This window comes from Tripterygium wilfordii, chromosome 3 (genome assembly GCF_013401445.1).
Source record: "Tripterygium wilfordii isolate XIE 37 chromosome 3, ASM1340144v1, whole genome shotgun sequence".
In the NCBI taxonomy this organism is placed as follows: domain Eukaryota; kingdom Viridiplantae; phylum Streptophyta; class Magnoliopsida; order Celastrales; family Celastraceae; genus Tripterygium; species Tripterygium wilfordii.
Genome location: NC_052234.1, coordinates 2,192,528 through 2,212,067, shown reverse-complemented (window position 1 = coordinate 2,212,067; position 19,540 = coordinate 2,192,528). Strand labels below are relative to the sequence as shown.

The 19,540-nt window shown below is 37.5% G+C and overlaps 3 protein-coding genes across 6 annotated transcripts; 1 reads left to right on the top strand and 2 right to left on the bottom strand.

The window, feature by feature from the left end:
• Positions 1-168: 168 nt before the first annotated feature.
• LOC119989562 (WAT1-related protein At3g02690, chloroplastic) lies at positions 169-4,393 on the bottom strand. The gene is made up of 7 exons (XM_038835173.1): positions 3,745-4,393; positions 3,579-3,626; positions 3,307-3,429; positions 1,561-1,710; positions 1,046-1,217; positions 762-822; positions 169-603 (listed from the first exon to the last, which is right to left on the bottom strand). Exons 1-7 carry the CDS (start codon positions 4,366-4,368, stop codon positions 501-503), a joined length of 1,281 nt encoding a protein of 426 aa, XP_038691101.1. The 5' UTR covers positions 4,369-4,393; the 3' UTR covers positions 169-500.
• A 3,005-nt stretch (positions 4,394-7,398) lies between these two features.
• On the bottom strand, positions 7,399-8,976 carry LOC119995705 (protein TPX2-like). Its single transcript, XM_038842215.1, has 6 exons — positions 8,927-8,976; positions 8,449-8,487; positions 8,223-8,330; positions 8,070-8,129; positions 7,851-7,945; positions 7,399-7,718 (listed from the first exon to the last, which is right to left on the bottom strand). The coding sequence occupies exons 1-6, from the start codon at positions 8,957-8,959 to the stop codon at positions 7,592-7,594; spliced, it is 462 nt and encodes a 153-aa protein (XP_038698143.1). The 5' UTR covers positions 8,960-8,976; the 3' UTR covers positions 7,399-7,591.
• Positions 8,977-11,650: 2,674 nt separating this feature from the next.
• On the top strand, positions 11,651-16,945 carry LOC119995150 (pre-mRNA splicing factor SR-like 1). Of its 4 annotated transcripts, none has more exons than XM_038841551.1 (5): positions 11,658-12,227; positions 12,816-12,896; positions 14,145-14,216; positions 15,477-16,326; positions 16,649-16,945. In XM_038841551.1, the coding sequence occupies exons 1-4, from the start codon at positions 11,940-11,942 to the stop codon at positions 16,314-16,316; spliced, it is 1,281 nt and encodes a 426-aa protein (XP_038697479.1). In that variant the 5' UTR covers positions 11,658-11,939; the 3' UTR covers positions 16,317-16,326; positions 16,649-16,945. The 4 variants fall into 4 exon arrangements, 3 of the variants coding, with proteins under 3 accessions (XP_038697479.1, XP_038697478.1, XP_038697480.1); XM_038841552.1 differs by lacking the exon at positions 16,649-16,945 and adding an exon at positions 12,311-12,387 and having other exon boundaries at positions 12,086-12,227; positions 15,477-16,606; XR_005467632.1 differs by lacking the exons at positions 15,477-16,326; positions 16,649-16,945 and adding an exon at positions 12,311-12,387 and having other exon boundaries at positions 11,651-12,227; positions 14,145-14,222.
• Positions 16,946-19,540: the final 2,595 nt, after the last annotated feature.

Sequence of the window (19,540 nt, the reverse complement as noted above, 5' to 3'; positions counted from 1 at the left end):
CCATTCCCAATCCAAGGGATGAACGGAACCACTATCTGTTGCTTAGAATGTCAAAAAACTTCAATTCAAGTTCCAATCTTCTCATTTAATAAACAACTAATATTTTTGCATGATATAGCACACTAAAGAACAAATCCCCAAAGTTTTAAAGAAATCAAAACAATAAATCATTAACTGGAGAGCAAATAATTTCATAGCATCAAAGAGGTAGTTTAACAATACTATACAGCTTGGTCAAGGAAATAGCTGGAGCAATTCAATCCTTTTAAGCTATGAGAAAACTTCGTACAATTTCAACTAGTTTTACATGTATTTCAAAGGAAACAGCCTCTGTTCCAAAGTTTTTTCTTCAGTTAATATTCTTTTCTTTCTTGTATGTACATGGTCCAGATCCATATATCTGTAGTATGATGTAGACTCAGGAAACTCGGTGACCTGCCAATCTCGCCCTCATTTTGTCTTCACTCGCATTGTGAAAGCATCATTCCAGACCATATGCTTCAATTGACAGAGTCCCGATAATTGACCAAGTATATTCCTACTAAAGTAATGGTAGCACCGACCACTTGCAAGGGTGAAAAAGTCTCACCAAGATATAAAAACCTGTACTCGTGAAAAAGAACACAAAAAGGAAAGACGGGCATGAATAGTAAAATGATTCAATTATTCACATTTTCGTTATATATCAAAAAAGCTATCCGAGACATTCCAATCTATTTGCATCTTGAATTTTTTCTATTGTTATGCTTGGATCAACCTACCCGAAAATTGAAGCAAAAACTGGAGTTAGAAAGGTGAGGGAACTAAGCTTGGTCAGGCTTCCTGCAATGTATAAGAAACCCATTTCAAAATAAAGCAAACAATTAAGATTAGGCATCAAGTAAATTCGCTAAAGACTGATGCATGATACTGTTGTATATCAAAAGAATAATACAACTGAGTACCAAATGACCAACTTATCTCAAGGAGGAAATGAACCATAAAAAAAATGGTGAGACACCCAGAAAGTCAGAAATAAGTTAAGAGTAGAATAGTAGATCCCAACCTCTTGTTGCACTGTAGAAGTATACCCCGTAACTTATGCAACTTCCAAAAATGGAGGTATATAGAAGTGCCAATATATCAGTTGTTGAAAGTTCATTAAAACTGCCGCTAAGAGCAGGATCATGATTGAGAAAAGATACTACCGCGAGAGGGAGGCCACCAATAACCATGTGCTGCAATAAAATTTTAACGTGCATCAGTCTACAGTCTGCATTCCTTTTATTAAGAGTTTGTATGTCCAAAAGTTGGCAGTGAGGACATCCCACAACTTTTCTAAAGAAAATATTCACAAGAATCACATGTGCCTGATCATCTGCAAACAAGGGATATTTAGTTGAAACTATTTTGAACTGAGTGTCATCTGATATTAAACAGAAGAAAAGCAAATGAGAACCGAAAAAACAAAAATGCAGAAAACAAAACCATGAGTATGTTAGTTTTTGCCATGACAAATTACCAGATCATAGAGAAAAAGATGACAGGATTGCTGCAGTGTTGCGAGTTGGGACAACGTACCCATCCAGTCGCCATCACAGGGTCAGAGTACTTGGAAACCCAGCGGACCATAACTGTGCCAACTGCCATGCTCTGTGCGGCAAGGAGCATCCACCACTCCCCACTCCCCCACAGTGAAAACTTACTTTCATCAATAGAAAGTGCAGGCACCTGCAGTAGACATCTCATTATCAAAACAAAGCATAAGAGAAGAACTAACAAGAAAAACTGTGCTTGAATTGCCGCTAGAATACAGGAATATGTTACAAGCTTGAACATGAAAAGAAAAATATTTTCCGCCTTAAGGAGCTCAAGAAAACTGAGTATGTCCCCACAACATTTTAGCTTATTAGATGAAATCCATTGTGCATAAGGATGTAAGACAGGTCCATAGAAAATATGCCTGTCAATCCCAGTCAGTTCAAGCTTACAAATGAAGGACAAGCTTACAGTTACAGATGAACTTACTTGATTTTTGTTTATGAGGGGAGGAAAAGTTTGATTTTGACTAATACAATGACTAAGCTTGAATTCGAGCCTCATATAACACATTTTTATCTATGTATCATGTATGATATTTAAAGTTTCGAAATTCGAACTAAAAAAAACCACCCATATATTTGAAGTATTTTAGACAAGGGTTGCATACTTGCAGTTACGGCAGGTTGACAACCATTATAGAATTTTGTCAGACCTTACGAACACAAATCCAAAATGAGAAATGCTCACTATTTTCACATGGACTCATGTGGTAAACCCCAACATTATTTCAGAAAAAAGCTTTTAGCTTTGACACCGATAATTAAATACACTTAAATAAATCCTGTTAAGCTCAGTTCAGCTTGTGCGCTTTCAAGCAAACTATTTAAACTAATTAAGCCTTTGAGGTCGAATTTAATTCGAGCCCGTGTGTCCATCCACTACTCTTTTTTTCAACCAAAGGAACACCCGGCACTTCTGTGCCATGTCCTCCTTTCTATCCAAAGAGCCCCTCTGCTTCTACCTTCATGCCAAACTCTGTACAAAAACATAACTCTTCTAGCATGAAAATGGTCACAGAGAGGCTTCTTTTGAAAGGATAAAAGTGAAGGACATTATTTGGCATTTAGTTAAAGTACGTGGGCAATTAAAATCATCATACGTTTTGAAAATATAATCAAAGAAAACTGCAAACTTCTCCGATTCCCAAATTTTCTAGTAAGCAATACATTCACTACTCTCAAGGGTTCTTCCCCCAATGCCTCCGCATATCTTGCCAACTCAAAAAGGACCAAACTTACAACTTCAAAGAATATGTAAGGGTCAACATTATATCATGAAAAATTCTCCATTCTAACATTCTCACACAAACAGTACACTAAAAAAGCAATTACACAATCTTGTCTCGCCTGTTCTGAAACACTACTCCATGAGCCCTCGTCTCCCCTTTGACCTCAAACCATTATGCTTCACAAAATTTGCTATACAACAATGGTCACATCTTTATCAAATTTTTATTTAATCAACTAAGATAGAGTAATAACAACTAATCCAGAGAAGGCTTTACATGCAAATTTATAATGGAGTATCATTATTCCAAAATTTCAAACACAGTAATTCAAATGTTTGCAGTGAGCCTGTTGAAACGATGTTTCCAGGAATCAAACACTTTAACAAGCAAATATTAGAAAGTTGACTCAAATATTGACAATGCATCAGAATACATGATATAAGACAAAGCTTAGTTTGTTGCAAGTAACTTCCTAGTGAAAGATATATAGACCTGACCTCAAGAAGTAGAATCCCGACAACACCAAGTATAAGCCCAGCTGCTCCTAGAAATCCAATTGACTCACCAAACAACAAGGCTGCCAGCACAGCCACGGTTAAAGGCTGCGAGTCAATTATCACCTGCCACGAGAGTTTTAAAAAAAAATGATACACTAGTATTTGTTTCTCAAGAGTACCCTGACAAGAAATATATCAAAATTTGCAAAGTTGACAAAATCAACTTCGAGTCTTTAACATAAGCAAATAAGCAAACAGATAAACATACATACGCTGCCCAAACCTGCAGAAGTCCTCTGTAATCCTTGAGCCAGAAACCCCTGTTCAATTCAGTTCCACCATTATAACAAATACTTAAATACTCATACAATTGACACAAAATTACAGCAAAGACACCAATGGAATATTAAAGAAAGGGAAGAAAAATGAACCAATTACCTGAAAACAGGTTGCATCAACAAGAGCAAAGAGGGCAATAGAAAGCCAAGCAGTAAGGCCGGAGGGCATAGGCCGATCTTTGTATGCGGCAAAAGCAACCAAAAGAAGTCCTGCTGGAATCAGCCTAAAAGAAGAAACAAAGAAGGGACCAGTCCTTGGCAACACCTCCTTCATGGCAACCATGGCCGTGCCCCAAAAAAAGAAGGGCGAAACCAAAACCCCCAACTCCCTTAAATCCATGACTTCTTCTTTTCCGTCATCACCACTGGGTAACATTGAATCTGTACTAACAGTGCACTCCACATCCAGGCCAGTTCCCACGCCAACATCGGCTTCTGATTCCATTTCCGTACCACTGCTTCTGCAATTGAACCTGCTCCTGACATATTTGTAGGGTCTGATAGTAGTGGGTTTGAATGAAATGCAGAAGACACAGGGATTGACATTGCGTCGATTTCTGAAACAAGAGCAAGTAGAAGAAGGAGAAGACGACTGTGGGTTTGGGGTTAATCTTGAGAAAGAAGACAAAGAGATGGTGTTCAAGGGAGGAGAAAGAGGTACAAAATGTCTGCGTAAAGAAGATGATGCAGAGACTGAGAAGGTACAGAGCGAATTGCAGGCCATTTTTGCTGCTTCAGATATTTTTTGTTTGGTACTCACGACCATATGCAGCTTAAACAACGAAGTTATGAGAGAGAGATAATTGTTATGAGAGAGAGATAATTGTCTATTTAGACTTAAATGGCCCAGCCCAGTAAGACAGATGTTTTTCTTTTCTTAAAAAATCGATCCACATGTGCCTCCCAATGAACACTCACACATAGGATTTGAATTTTTTTAAAAAAACTCAAGAAGTTTTATTGCTAAAAATAAAATTACAATTTAAGTATTTAACAACATAATCATAAAAATAAAAACTTTCAAATACAAATTGGAGTTTTAAATCTAACCCAAACCCAAAAGTACAAAAACAAAATTGAGAATGCGACACAAGTAGTGTGACTATTTACCCTCTTAAGAGATCATTCTATTCTTTTGAGCTTAAATATGCTAGTTGGATAGAACTCAATCATTTGAGAACCAACCAATATAAATGGACTTGGGTCGGATTGAAAAACACTACTTTGCATAGGGGACGACCAAATAGTGTCAAGATTTTTCATATATACGAAACAAAATCAAAAGTTCTAGTTGAAATCCTAACTCCACTAACTAGAAACACACACTAGCTATAGATCTCAAGAAGAAAAGGCAGTCCATGGAGAAAACCATCCAAAACAACAGATCAGAAGAAGAAACAAACCCAAATCAGAAAAACTCACATAAACAGCTTGTCAATCGACCAAAATAGCATATCACACCCAACGATCCAGTAGATCCATGAGAAATATCTACAAAACAGGTTGCCAATTTGCTAAGATCTATGCAAATTAGTAATACTACTAACAATATATTATTGAAGGAGAAGTACTTGCAAACAGAAAAAGTAGTGAAATGAACTTAACTAGACTAGAGAAGATGAGGAAGATTTGTAACGGCCTGTCTTTTCCAGTCCAGTAACCCTTTATCTACTTTGGGCCCAATTGGCCCTCACGAGTCATGACATTGTCTTCCTAGGAGGTCACTCATCCCAATATTACTCTCACAGAAGCATGCTTAATTGCGGAGTTCCAATGGGATTGGGCGCACTTCTCCAAAGAAACTAGTTGTTATTGGATTGAAAGTTTGACCCATTATATTCTGCACTTCCCTTCCTGTAACGGCCCGACCCACTAAAGCCCAATCTCCCCACCAACCATCGAACTTGGCCCATACCAAGCCCAACCTGGCAGTTCCCAATCCCTTCCGGCCTATACCAGAAAAGATTGGACAATAGTTTAAGGTCTGCAGCTCATTATATTCTGCACCCAGGGACCTTCCTTGGCCGATGTGGTATTTCATCACAGAACAGTAACCCCCACACCTCGCCTCATATGACGCAGAGCAGGGCATCACAGTCCACCCCCCTTAGGAGCCCACGTCCCCGTGGGTCACGCCAGACACGGGCACCGCGCCCCGACTAGACGCAAGGGACGAAACCCACATACCCACCAAGGTCGGCTTCGATACCAACTGTAACGGCCCGACCCACTAAAGCCCAATCTCCCCACCAACCATCGAACTTGGCCCATACCAAGCCCAACCTGGCAGTTCCCAATCCCTTCCGGCCCATACCAGAAAAGATTGGACAATAGTTTAAGGTCTGCAGCTCATTATATTCTGCACCCAGGGACCTTCCTTGGCCGATGTGGTATTTCATCACAGAACAGTAACCCCCACACCTCGCCTCATATGACGCAGAGCAGGGCATCACACTTCCTCTCCTAGATGATATGAGATTTATGAGATAGTCCTGACACTTGGTAGCACAACATACACATCTTGCTCATTTGTTCTTTTTTTTTTTTTTTTTTACTGAGAAGATAGTTATAGTGTTCAAGTGTTTGTTTATATTTGGATGTTTCTTTTAGTTTGTCTCTATATTAGCAATTAAAAATAATCTTGTCATTAAATTCTTGATGTTGGGTGATCATTTGAGCGATTATACTCGTACTCCATATGGTTGAGGTCGTTTTCCTCAACTTGGCACTAGTAGAGTGCCTACGGAGCATACTTCCCCTCACAACATAGCCTCATCCCCTCCTCTGTGAATTCGCTACATGTCTACACCCACCCATCGAGTCCTATGCAAATATGATATCACCTCCCCAATTATATACTTTCGAGAGGTGGGAGCAAAACCCATCGCCCATCTTCACGATATTCCAGAACCCTCCACATATGCACCCTACCCCACATGCATCCACTACCCAGATCCCGCTACCAGACACGCAGGCGTTCAGTTGCTCCTCTTCCAAAAGATTAGGGCTTTGGATCTTGCAGATGGTCGTATGTGGATCTAACCATATTCTGACTCTGTGTAAGTACATTTTTCTTTATTCTTATTTATTATACATTAATTACAAAAACATTTATGTAACTAATATGTTCTTCTTTTTTTTAATTTCTAGTTTCGAGCCTTCTTTCATTCATAAAAAAATTAGTTCGATCATGAAGGGCAAGTTCAAGCATGCCGCGAATGCATGGAAGAGTGTTTTAGCGACGGAATTGCACTATATTTCCGTCACTAAACTAGAATTCTTATATTATTAATAAAACAATAAATAAACTTTAAAATTCCTTTGCTAAAGTCTTGGCAAATTAGCGACTGAAAAGTTCGTCACCAATTTGAAAATTTTTAATTTTTATTTTGTGACGCCGTGTTCTGCCTTAGAGGAAAGAGCTCATGTGAGCAAGGGTAGACAAAGTGAAAGTGAGAATGTCGGCTTGAGTAACGACAACATTGGTGAGAATCCAATACCTTGAAAACCCAAGGGTTCCGCCGCAAGGTTCGTCCAAGGAGGGTGATCAGTTGTGTACATGATGTGGCCCAAATGTTCGAAAGGGGTTGCCGATGTAATAGTTAAGGATCATGATGGGCTTGTGTTACAGATCGAGTCGAATAACTACTCTCTCAAATATTTTGATTGTAGTTTATCCCAATAAATCTTTTGTTTGCAGTTCAGTCAATGTTGTACTAAAATTTTAGTTTGGGGTTTCATATAGAAGCTATAGTAGAAGCATAAAATTGCACTAATTTTCACTCATTATTTCTTTAACTATGACAAAAGGTTACAGGTACACACATACACAAACTTGACTGAGAAAATTGAAAAAAGATTATCTACACAACTACTACATGTCTTCGAAGATTACAGAAAAGAAGAAGAAGGCATAACTGGAATTATATGATATTATGTGGTTTCAGTTAATGGGCTTGAAAGTCATAAGCGTGTTGAAAATGGTGGAGTTCATCGCCAGAAATGCAGCTCCAACACTTGCTGTTCAACATCTTGAAACTTGGCTCCTTTGGAACTGTCAATGCCCTATTTGACCTACATATATACATATATATATATATATATATATATATATATATATATGCATACATTAAGAGTCCAATTAGTGAGAGTAAGCAAGTTTCTTGAAATGTTTGTATATATGTGTGTGTGTGTGTATATATATACCTTTGTGGATAGAAGGGTCTATCAAATAGAGGCATCAATTGGGCTCTTGGAACCATCTCCTTTCTCATCATCCGAACCTCTTCCTCTTCAATAATCTAAGCCGCAATCCCATTAACCATATATATATATATATATATAATTACTTTCTTTAATTTGCTGATCATATCAAATCCTAAGAAAAGTTTTTGCAAATTTTCAATGCTTGATTATATTAATTACCTTGTGCAACCTCTCAACTTGTTTCTTTTGTATCTCTGTCAGATATATCTTCGTCGCAACCTGTAATTAACAAATCAAAAAACTAATTAAATTAATTTACGCTCCAAATTAAATTCATGTTAATTGAAAATTAGTGATTGAAAGAAGGGTCACCGAATAATTGAACATTGCGCGTCTGAGAGCTCTTTGTCCAGTATGGAGTCTGAATTCTCGTGGCTTTGTATTCTCTTTCGCTGCAGGAGCCTTTGATGTTGCTGCAGCCTGTACAATCAAGGAACTCCCCTTAATTATATCATATAGAGAGATGACTAGAGATAAGTGCGTAAAGTTGGTGCGCTTATGAGAATTCTTATATATATATATATATTAGAGTAATTACCTTATATTTGTCAAGTCGATCTTTGGCTTCGTTTCTTGTCTGTGTAAAAGAAACAAATTTGATCATCCTTTCACTTCAAGATTCATACAACTTACATGCATGATAGGACATGTGAACTAATTAATTGAGACTAGACTATTGCATATGTACGTGGTAATTTTTTTTGTAATAATTATTGTGGATAAAGAAAATGTCATGCCTAGTCAACATGATAGGTGACACTGAGAGTGAAGACCTTGTAAAGGAATGAAAAAATTCATTGAGTCGTACATACCAAATTCAGAATTTTACATCTACGAGAGAAAGAAACATTTTGACCTAGTGATAATCAGTATTTTTTTTTACTTAAGCCAAAGAAATGTTTGAATCCTTCCACACCTACTAAATTATTGTAAGTAGCTTACACAAGTATTGAAAAATTGAAGAGCATGAACAAGAAGAAGAAGAATCATATATATATATATATATATATAGCAACCTTGTTTGGAGAATTGGTTTTTGGTGTCTCCATGTTTAACGATGCACTAATTGCCTTGAGCTTATGTATTCAAACACACAAATCAAGTGAATTTAAATAGCTAGCGAGCTCTAGGGTTTAACACAAATCAAAGTTTGGCAATTAGTAACTTTCTTTATTAGTTGATGAGCACTTTCTGTTGCCACATCACAAACATGCACAAAGAAATTAAATTAATTTGCATGCTCTTTTACACCAAACTTTCTGTTTGAATCTCCCTCTCATGCTCCCCCTACACATTCAATTCTTGACTATGTAACTTCCATACTGTCATTCAATATCAACTCTACCTCTTATTGTTCATCATCTTCTATTTATTTTATTTTTTTATTTTTTAATGTGGAACCCACCCACCTGCCTAATGAATAATTGACTAGTAAATTTGGGTCACATGGAAGACTCCGCAACCTCCATCAACTAATTGAGACCTGGGCGCGCCTCGACCTAGTACACATTCAATTCTTGACTAATGTAACTTCCATATTGTCATTCCTCAACTCTACCCACCCAGCTGCCTACTGAATAACTGGATAGTAAACTCGGCCACATGCAAGACTCTGCAACCTCCAAGGACCAATTGAGACCTGGGCCTCGACCCAGTGCAGAAAGATAACACAGGGTAGTATTCGCACACTCTGGACTGAGCAAGAGCATATCTCGTAAATTACGATAAATGCAAAAATACTCATGAGACTTGAACTCACGATCTCCCATTTGAGTTAAAAGTTAACGTGGTCAAATTCACCATCTCAACCAACAACCTATCACTTCCCTACTTTGAGTAGATTAGCTATTAAGTGGAGAAACTCACTCTCCAAAGCAATTACTTTGGACGTTGAGTTGTCTAAGTTTACTCACAAAATTCATAGTGCGCTTTTTAGGCCCAATGTCGTTTTTGGTGTTCTCAATTAAGTTAAAAAGTGAAGAAAAGGTCGTTAACCACCCCACATATCATAATTTCTTGTTAAAGCCGTTATGTAACCAAGAGAGAAATTAAACAAGAAAAATAGACCAAACATGTACATTATGGTTGGTCATGAATGGAAAACTAACCTACTAATGCAATGCTTTTAATTGAAGTTTGTAGGAATCCCATGATTAGTCCCTTTAATGGCAATACAAAATTTATTTATTGAAGGCTCTCTACATGAGCTACACCTATTAATTAAACAAAAATGCTCGAGACCCTCAATTTAACTCTCATTTTAGCCCCAATCCATGTGAAATTGTTGGATATTAAAGAGGTCCTACATATGTATCAATCAATTTAAATTTATATATATAAAATGGAGGTCTCAAGGATGTTTCCCCTTAAATTGTGGAGAATAACAAAAAGAGGGGTAAAAAGCTTCCCTTTAATTATGGGAAAATCATCAATGCTAATAATAAAGACCCACCAAAAATTAAATAAACATAATATTAAAGATGTTAATTATGAGAAAATAAATGCTAATAATTATGGAAAAGTATTACAAAATACTGAAGTGCTTTAGAAGCTTCTATATGGCTCAAACTTTTACCACATGTAATAAAATAAAATTGAAGTTGTACTAAGAAAAGCTTTCAATCATCACGTCTTTTCCACCTCATGTGATCAATCATATGTTACAATTCAATAATGTCATGTTATATATAGCAGTGCTATTATTTTGTTACTGAATGTACTGCATTATAATTAAAATCTTTGTGAAGTATATTGCACTTCAAACTTGACCATTTTTAAAAATATTTCAGTTTTACCTTTTAGTCGCGTGAATAAATAGGGACACATATTTTCGCTCTGTTGACGCTACTGAGTACTCAGGTTTAGAATGTGATTCATGATTTATCCATTTACTATTATGCATAGAATGTTGTCCGTACACATGTTCTTGATGACCTTTGCCACTTTGTAGAAAAAAACAATGCAAACAAGAATTGTTAAACTCTGAACATATTTTTTCCTTATGTATCAAATTTCTTGCTCCCTCCTAGAAAATTATTTCTTAGCATATTAAGAAAAATGTATTGTAGTTATTTGTTCATCTCACAATTATCTTCATTTTCTACAATTCAAGCTCTGTTGTTTATCATGGTAACAAAGTATTGAAAAATTGTCAAAAATCTTTATTTTCCAAACTAATTATGTGACGCACGAAGTGCGGACATGCAACTAGTTTATACTATAATCAATGACAACATATCACATGGATTGGGGATAAAATGCGGATCATAAATTGAGGATTAGTAGCATTGCTCTTGATCAAAAGGTGTTTTTTTATTTTATTTTATAATATGAGTATCCATAATCACTAGATTTTTAGTAAATTCAATGGCATTCGTAATAACTCGCAAATCACGCATCTCAGATAAAGAAATTCAAATGGTTGGGCCAAGTAAAAAGTATCCATCGACATACTTTGTAAGGCCTAATTTTCATTTCTCCCTTTGTTCAAAGGCTTTGGCCAAGTAAAAGGCATTCACATACTTCGTAATTTTTCTCGCACTCCTTTTATTCTAAATGAAGCGGGCCGGCCCTCTTGGCCCAATGTGTATAGACACGACGGCTTTTCAGCATGCAGGGCTAGGGTTTATAATAAACAGGCCGACCCAGCATTTAATTGGTAGACAGCGGCCTTCTCCAACACAAGTGGGTCGGGTCACAGGCCGGACCTTTGTCCCACATAAATGGTATATCCATATGGACCATATCCATATGGTCAACGCTTCGTCCCTTCTTTTTCCCCTTCAACGGACGGACGCACATGCGGTGAGAGGGGGACTGAAGCTTCTTGCGACAACCCGACTCAATCAATACCTTTGTCTGCCTTCGACGATTCATTCATTAGCTTCTTCGCCATAGCTACACTGCTTGAATTCGTTCAGTTACTTGTCTATTGCTTCGTCTTTCTATTGTTGGTTTCAATCTTCGATATTCAGTTTTAGGGTTCCGATTTGGATTGGTTACGATTGTAGTGAACTAGTGATATTCATTATGGAGATACAAATGTCTGGAAAGCCTATAGATTCGTTGTTGGAGAAGGTGCTGTGTATGAACATTCTGTCCTCTGATTATTTCAAAGAGCTGTACCGGCTGAAGACTTACCATGAAGTGATTGATGAAATCTACAATCAAGTCGACCATGTCGAGCCATGGATGACCGGGAATTGCCGTGGCCCTTCCACTGCATTCTGCCTTCTGTACAAGTTTTTCACTATGAAGCTCACCGTTAAACAAATGCACGGTCTGTTGAAGCACGCGGATTCTCCTTACATCAGGGCGGTGAGAACTAGCTGCTCTGCATTGCTTGTGCATTTACAAGTGCTATTTATGTTGATGTTTTCTAAGAAATGTCATTGTTATAGATCATTAATCCAAGAGCAGGTGTAGGATGTCTATTCATGGCTGGCACCTTGAGGATTTTAAGCACAGGTTTCAAGGGGTACATAATTTCTCGCCAATCTAATTTGAATAGAAAGAAGGGAAATTTGAGTAGTTGCAGTTATCTTTATATACTGTTAATAATATGCCAGCCCTTATATTAGTTTTGGTTTCATGTTGCATATAAAATCTTGTTATTAACTATTAAGGTGAAAATTTGTGGAATTGATATAGTGAGTAAGATTTGGAGTCTTATCTGTTTCATTTACTGATATTTTCAGTTGTAATTTTATAGTAATTTAATTGTGAACCCTTTAATTGCCACTTTATATTCCTGTCGATGATATAAAGACATGCATGCTTTGAGTTCTTTGGAACTAAAGGTTAGACTTTTCGTATTTGATTTTGCACTAAGGCTTAATTCCTGCATGTCATAAGTCTTTTAAGGTTATGATGTTATGCAATTTATTTCTTAAAATTTAATTGCAGATTGGATTTCTCTACTTGAGATATGCTGCTGATCCAAAGACACTGTGGAATTGGTTTGAACCATATGTTAAAGATGAAGAGGTATATGTTGGAAGTGTCATGCTTCCTTTTCAGTTTTTTGTCAATTGATCTGTAGTACATTAGCCTCTGTGTTGGGTTTGCTTGAGTTGGAAGGTTGTTTTAAGTCCCTGCCCCCCTTTTTCTCGCAGGGAATAAGATGTCCGAGTCTCTGGTGTTAATTGAATATCTTAGATGGCAAGGCATTATTTAATTTGTTGAATGTGGCTTCCTGCTTCTGCATTATAAGCATGTATTTCCTATATTGTATAATTTGTATCTGGAAAAGTCTTTCCTAGTAAGCTCTGCACTATGCCTGTGGTAAAAGTTTTTTTTTTGGTGTTTTTGCTGCAATGCTTAATCTTAAGCTTATTTGGGATCAATAACAAGCTGAAAAATGTGAAATATCGGATTATTTTGAAGTGTACTCTTATCCAAACCCATTACCATTTGCCATTACTGTTTGCAATTATTTTCAAGTTGAGATGCTTTTTTGGATCATGAAGAACTTTGGAGGATTAATTAGTTTTATATTATTAGATATAGAATTTTCCAGCTGGTGGGTTATTTAATGTGATGATAAACTATTTAGAGGAAGCCACAGGCATGAATCAAGAGAAATCAAGAGATCATGTTAATAGATCAGTTAAATATTATACATTGGCTTTAGCTAATATTTATTGAGTGCCTCAACTTCGGATGATTGATTGAGCTAACAACGTGATAAAGCTACTAAAATAACAAAGAAAGTTTGGATATAAGTTCTTAAATTGGAGTCGGAACTTGGAAATGATAAAACGCATTCTTCGATTGGCTTGCCATTATTCGTCAGTTGGTTAGTTCTTGATTGTTATGATTGTGGAATAAGATCTAGAAGGATGGTGCTTGTGTGATTGGCAAAATTTTGGTGGACTGCAGTTGAGGCCGATGTATAAAGGATGATACAACTTCTGATGGGCACTTTGGTATAGATGAAAGCTAAGCTTTTGAGAGATGTACTGCACATGCCCCTAATATATCATGAGAATTTGTGGTGAAGTAGTTTTTATCTGCAAATAAGGCTGCATTCTGCAGCATAGTTGATGCAGATAAAAATGAATAAGTTCATTGATCGTGATATTTTTAGGGTTATGGTATTTTTCCAACACTTCAGATTCATTTTGATAAAAACATTATGCAAGTCATGGTATAAATGCCGAAAATAGTTAATACTTTTGTCTTGGATCTTGTTCCACAAGCCACATACTGAGTTTGTCACCTTTTTTGTTTCAGGAATTCTCTCCTGGATCTAGTGGACGAATGACTACGATGGGAACATATGTGCGTGATCTGCTTCTGGGACAGGTTGTTTTTGCAAACCATACTTCAATTGCCATATGATTTTGTTCCTATCGCAAGCTTTATTTTCCTCGCAAACCTTATAAGAGGTTGCTTGATTAGTTGATTGCTTATTTTCCAAATGTATGAACATAATATCAAATAATTATTTTCCCGGCTGAGAAGCCTTTGTATCTTTTTCTGAAAACGAAGATATGTAAAAATGTATGAATTTTTTTTCAATAACATCGTGTCTGGATTTTCTGCGAATGCATTAACTTTTCTATTTTGATTCCAATTTCTTGTTGAAATAATTAGATTATTTGTCTGATGGATGTTGTGTTTCATTCTGTGCTGTTTTCATTGTATTTTATTAGACTCTTAAGTATAATAAATTTTCTGAGAGCTCTTCTTGCTTTGTCACTCGTTATGGTCGCAGGGGAAACAATGTAAATTAACTGGATTATCACTAATTGAATAAAATTATCTGATTGGAAAATATATGTCTGATTGAGATGGTGATGCCTCATCCAAACTTTTGTCAAGCAACAGATATCCTATATTGAACCCAAAATCTAGAGTTGTCAGTTCTCCGCAATGAAGAAAGTGTTTTGTCTAAGATCAAGAAACCTTATCTCCTTGGCAGTTGTCTAGTTCTTGATGTATGGCTGGTTTTGTTTATTTTATTTTGTCTTATAAAACCAATGGCATTTCGCTATTGCATTTATTTGCTGGAAAAGTTTTCAGTTTGGTGAATTAGGTTTGTGTCAATGAGTTGTATCAATTTATGATCCATTGGGAAGTGGTTAACTACTCGTCATAGTAGAATTATGTGTTCGAGTTATGTTATCGTTTAGACTGCACCCTCTTGGTGCTTATTATACTCCTGATTTCTCTACTCTCTAGTTGATATTGAAATATCTTGAGGTTAAGAGATTGAATTCTTGTTTGTCAGTTTGAAGCATGCATGACCTAAGGATCTGTATAATTGTTTGTTGTTGAGTTGCATTTCTTGATTTTGTCTTTTTTCCCATGTGTAGTTTTCTTGATCTTAGTGTTATCTGAACTGCGATTGAATCTTGATAATCATCTGCGTTCTAGGTAGTTGTTTTAGAGTGGCTAGTGGTGTATTAGATTTGCTTATTGTTTTCAAGTTTCAGCATCTCAATATGGAATGATCTGATAGCATGTTGCATTTATTATCCGTGTCTCATTGTCAACTATTTGATGCTCTTCAATCAGTGCTGTCATAGAGAAAGGAACTGACACCATGTTTCTGTCTTTCAGTATTACTTTGACACACTCTTTCCTCGCATCCCTGTTCCTGTAATGCGTCAGGTTGTATCTAATCTTGAAAAGATGAAGCTTCCTAGCAAGCATGCTGGTGTGACAGGAGATACCACCCGTCATGGATCTGAGGAGACTGCTCGCCGGCCACCTTCCGTAAAGGCTGCGCTTTCAGTTTCTTTTGGTCAACGTGCTCCACATCGTGCATCAACCAGGGACTCATCACCTGTTCGTCGTACCCTACCGCCACCTTCTTATCACAGATCCGGTGGTGATGATGGACGAAGATCTCCTAGCCGTAGAAGCCAGAGTGTTGATAACTCTGACAAAGAATACTTAGATAGAAACCAGGGTCGAGACAGAGACCAGGACCGAGACAGGGGAAGGGAGAGAGACAGGGACCGGGATCGAGATCGTGAAAGGAACAAGGGCAGAGATCGGGATCATGAACGAGACAGGGAGCGGAGGCATGATTATGATGGGAAATATAAGTATTCTGACAGAGAATATGGAAGGGATGATGAAAAAAGCAGCCATTATAGAAGCAGCCATTATAAAGAAACTAGTTCTCATAGAAGCCGTAGCAGGAGCAGGAGCCGGAGCAGGAGCAGGAGCAGAAGTAGAAGCTTGCAAGCTAGTGTTGCGCACTTTGGTTCTCGTTCAAGTCCACAGAGAGATGGAAACAAGGAGAAAACAGATGCATCTAGCAAGCTGGCAAAGCTTAAAGATATTTATGGTGATGTGGGAGAACAACAGAGAGGAGATGGTGGCATGGAAAGGGTTCCTAGAAGAGACAGCAGTGAAGAGGTGATCAGACTTGGTGGTTCTACATGGAAGTAATATAAAGGAGGTCGGTCTAATGAAATACTTGCATTTGAAATGCAACATCACTCTTGAGATGCGGATTCTCTCTCATCTGAACCAAGAAAACAAACTTCTCAACCTTCAATTCTCTTAGCGCGCATGGCATTTATGCATGATCTGTATACCACAATGTTTGGTTGATTTGCTTGTTACTGTTCTGCATATGTATTATTTATCAGGAGAATTTGCGCGGAAAATTCGCAGAAACATGTATCATTACCTGTCCTTTTATGTTTTTCTTTTGTCAATCATTTCTGCTTAGTATCGCAGTCTGAAATATTTGTGTCACCTCCTTTCTACTTTTGTAGGTTGCTGGTGGCTCTCATCAAGACGTGTCCTTGCCTCCAAGCCAACCAGACACTTCTGTTATATGTGGATAAGTGCTTTGAATCTGTGAAATCCAGTAACGAAAAATAGTCATAAGGTGTTTAATTGAGATGTAGTTTCAACACAGCATATTTGCTTCCATTACCAGAATAACATGTAGAGTGTTGACTGAAAGCTGAATTTTATGACAATATACAGCATGTAGAGCCAATAAAGATATGAATTGGACTTCTGTAATAAGTTCATAGATAATGCATCTCCATGAGTAGATCAGACAAGCCATATGATGCTAACACTATTTACTCTGCTCTCTTGAAAAGTCGAAAGAGATTGCCAATGGCATAATATCACCTTTCAAATAAGGTTTCAAGGACTTGTTCTTGCTGAGCAAGTGCAGGAGACAAAATGATAGGGTCTGCAGTGTGGGAAGGAAGGGCTACAAAGAAATTAGAGTGAATTTGGGGTTGAGCCTCATGTGTTCGATAAATTGTCACAACCATTTGCATCGCTTTCCCTCGATTGTTAACCAGAGCTAGAGTAACTTGGGAGGAAACTGGCTATGGCCTTGATGTTGGGAAAGGCCATAATAAGGAAGTGAGACCTTTGCAGAATAACAATGGAAAGAAAAATCAAAATGGCTGGCAAGATTAGATTTTGATTTCAAAATGAAAGTGGTTTTCCCGCTATCATACCAGTGGGCAGCGGTAATGAGCAGTTACTTCTATTTCAAATCCCAAGGCAAACGTGAATCAAACCTACCATTCGAGAGAGAGAGAGAAATCCAGATCCTTCGTTATTTCCAGCAAAGGCAAAATTTGATAGGCATCGATGAGGATAAAATGCTTACTGCTTAACCATATAAGGCATTTCTAGGTTGTCCTAAATTGAATATGCTCTATGCCACCAATCCATGAACATTGCTGCCAAAATTGGATGTGAACCTTCTGAACCCGCAAATAATTTCACATTAAGGGTTGGTAGAGTTAATCTGGAGTTTCTATGTCAAAAAGTTTTTTACGCCTCTGCTCTTACTACATAATTATACTCACATACTGGTTTTTCAAATTTCAAAATGATTCAGGGACTGACAATGCACTGCCATGCCACAGCACTGGTAATTGTCTTGTAAATTTTCTTTTCATTTCTTTACAGATTTTTATATGTCACTGGATGTAACCCGTTATTTGTTACCAGGTCAGAAGCTAGAGTCTAGCTGCTCCCAAGCAAGGCTGGAGAGTCTCAATATCTACACAGGTAAATTCCAACTTTAAAGAATAAAGAAGAGACTAATAATGTGCAGAGGTTTCATGAAGAGCCAAGTTTACTTTCCTTTTCAGGTAATGAGAGAGCAATAGTATGGTTCCTGTTTTTTGAATCAGTAGTCTTGGTAGTTTTTGCCGGACTTGTGAGATTCTGCTGTATATTTTGGAGGAAAAAAAGAATCTTCAAGGCCAAAACTTGGCAACTTTTCTAGAAAAGCGGGTAAGGTTTGAATTTCTCTGCCCTTTCTTTCACCTCCTCCGCGCAAACTTTTGTTCCCATGATATATTTGAATGAAAGAAGAATGTCAGATACAAAAGTGAAATTAAATTTCAGCAGAAATTTATAATCTCACTTGATTATGAACATTTTTTCTGTGTTCAGCGGTCTCTCCAACTCAGAAAGAAGGCGTTCGATAGAACAATCACAGAACTTCAGCAAAAGGCTGCAGAGGAAGCAGTAGCAAATGACGTTATTCATGAACTGGGTGATTTGGTACAGAAAAGGGAAGGTATGGAGAGAAAGCTGTCAACGATATACAGTTTAGGAAGAGATGAAGCCGGTTCAAGCTCAAAATTTCTCATTCCACTCTACGATCGATGGTTTAACAAGGAGCTACTCGTTCCAAAATGCTAAGAAAGAAAGCGTTACGGTCTTCCATACCCCGAGTGACCATCTTCAATAGAAAGAGGCAGCGAGACAGGGAATGATGACTTGAATTTTCAAGAAGACATTCCGTTATCAGCTAAAGCAAAGGCACCAATTGAAGCGGAGAGTTCAAGCGATGATCAACATTTCGAGAAATATTACCTGAGAAGTCCTTCAGGGGAAGAAGCAAACTCAAAGGGACCTGCATGTCAATCCATTATTTGTGGAGATGTTTCAACAGAAGATAGATTACATGATGAGGGAGAAGCAATGGAGTCCATGCCTAGTAGTAGCAGAAAAGCATGGCTAAAGAGGAGAAGCACATCTATAATTAACTAAGACAGACTTGATAGTTGATATTCATCTGCCCTGTAAAATTTTTTCTTCTTGTACGCTTATACATGCAATGATCTTGAAATCAATACTCATTGATAATTATTCAAATTTGGAAATGAATCCTCCATCTACAGCTCCACCTTACTAACTTAGCTAGCTATCAGGAATGCGTACAGCCGGTGTCGGATTCCATAGTCTCCTCCTCTTACACCTTCACCAGTACACAGTGAAGATACATAATGGATGGCCTTCTCATTTGATCAGTCTCAACTGACGTAGCCACAATGAGGGTGAGATGAAGTAACAAAAGTGCAATCAAATGACGCCCGAGTCACTAGTTGAAGTGGTAAGGATGGTGTGTATCAACATGGTGATCAAGGTTTGAATCACCCCTCGCCCATTTAAAAAAAGTGCAATCAAAAATAGAGGAATAGTAATACTAGTACTGCCCATGGAAGAAATCAACTCAACAACTATAATGCATATATACTGGGAGCTACCATATATGTTGGACTGAGATGGCCCATTGCATTAGCCCAAAACTTAACACAATAAGCTCCATATTAGTCTAAGCCCATTATGATATGAATATAGCTCAAAACGCGTCGTTTTTGGGTGAAGTAATTCAC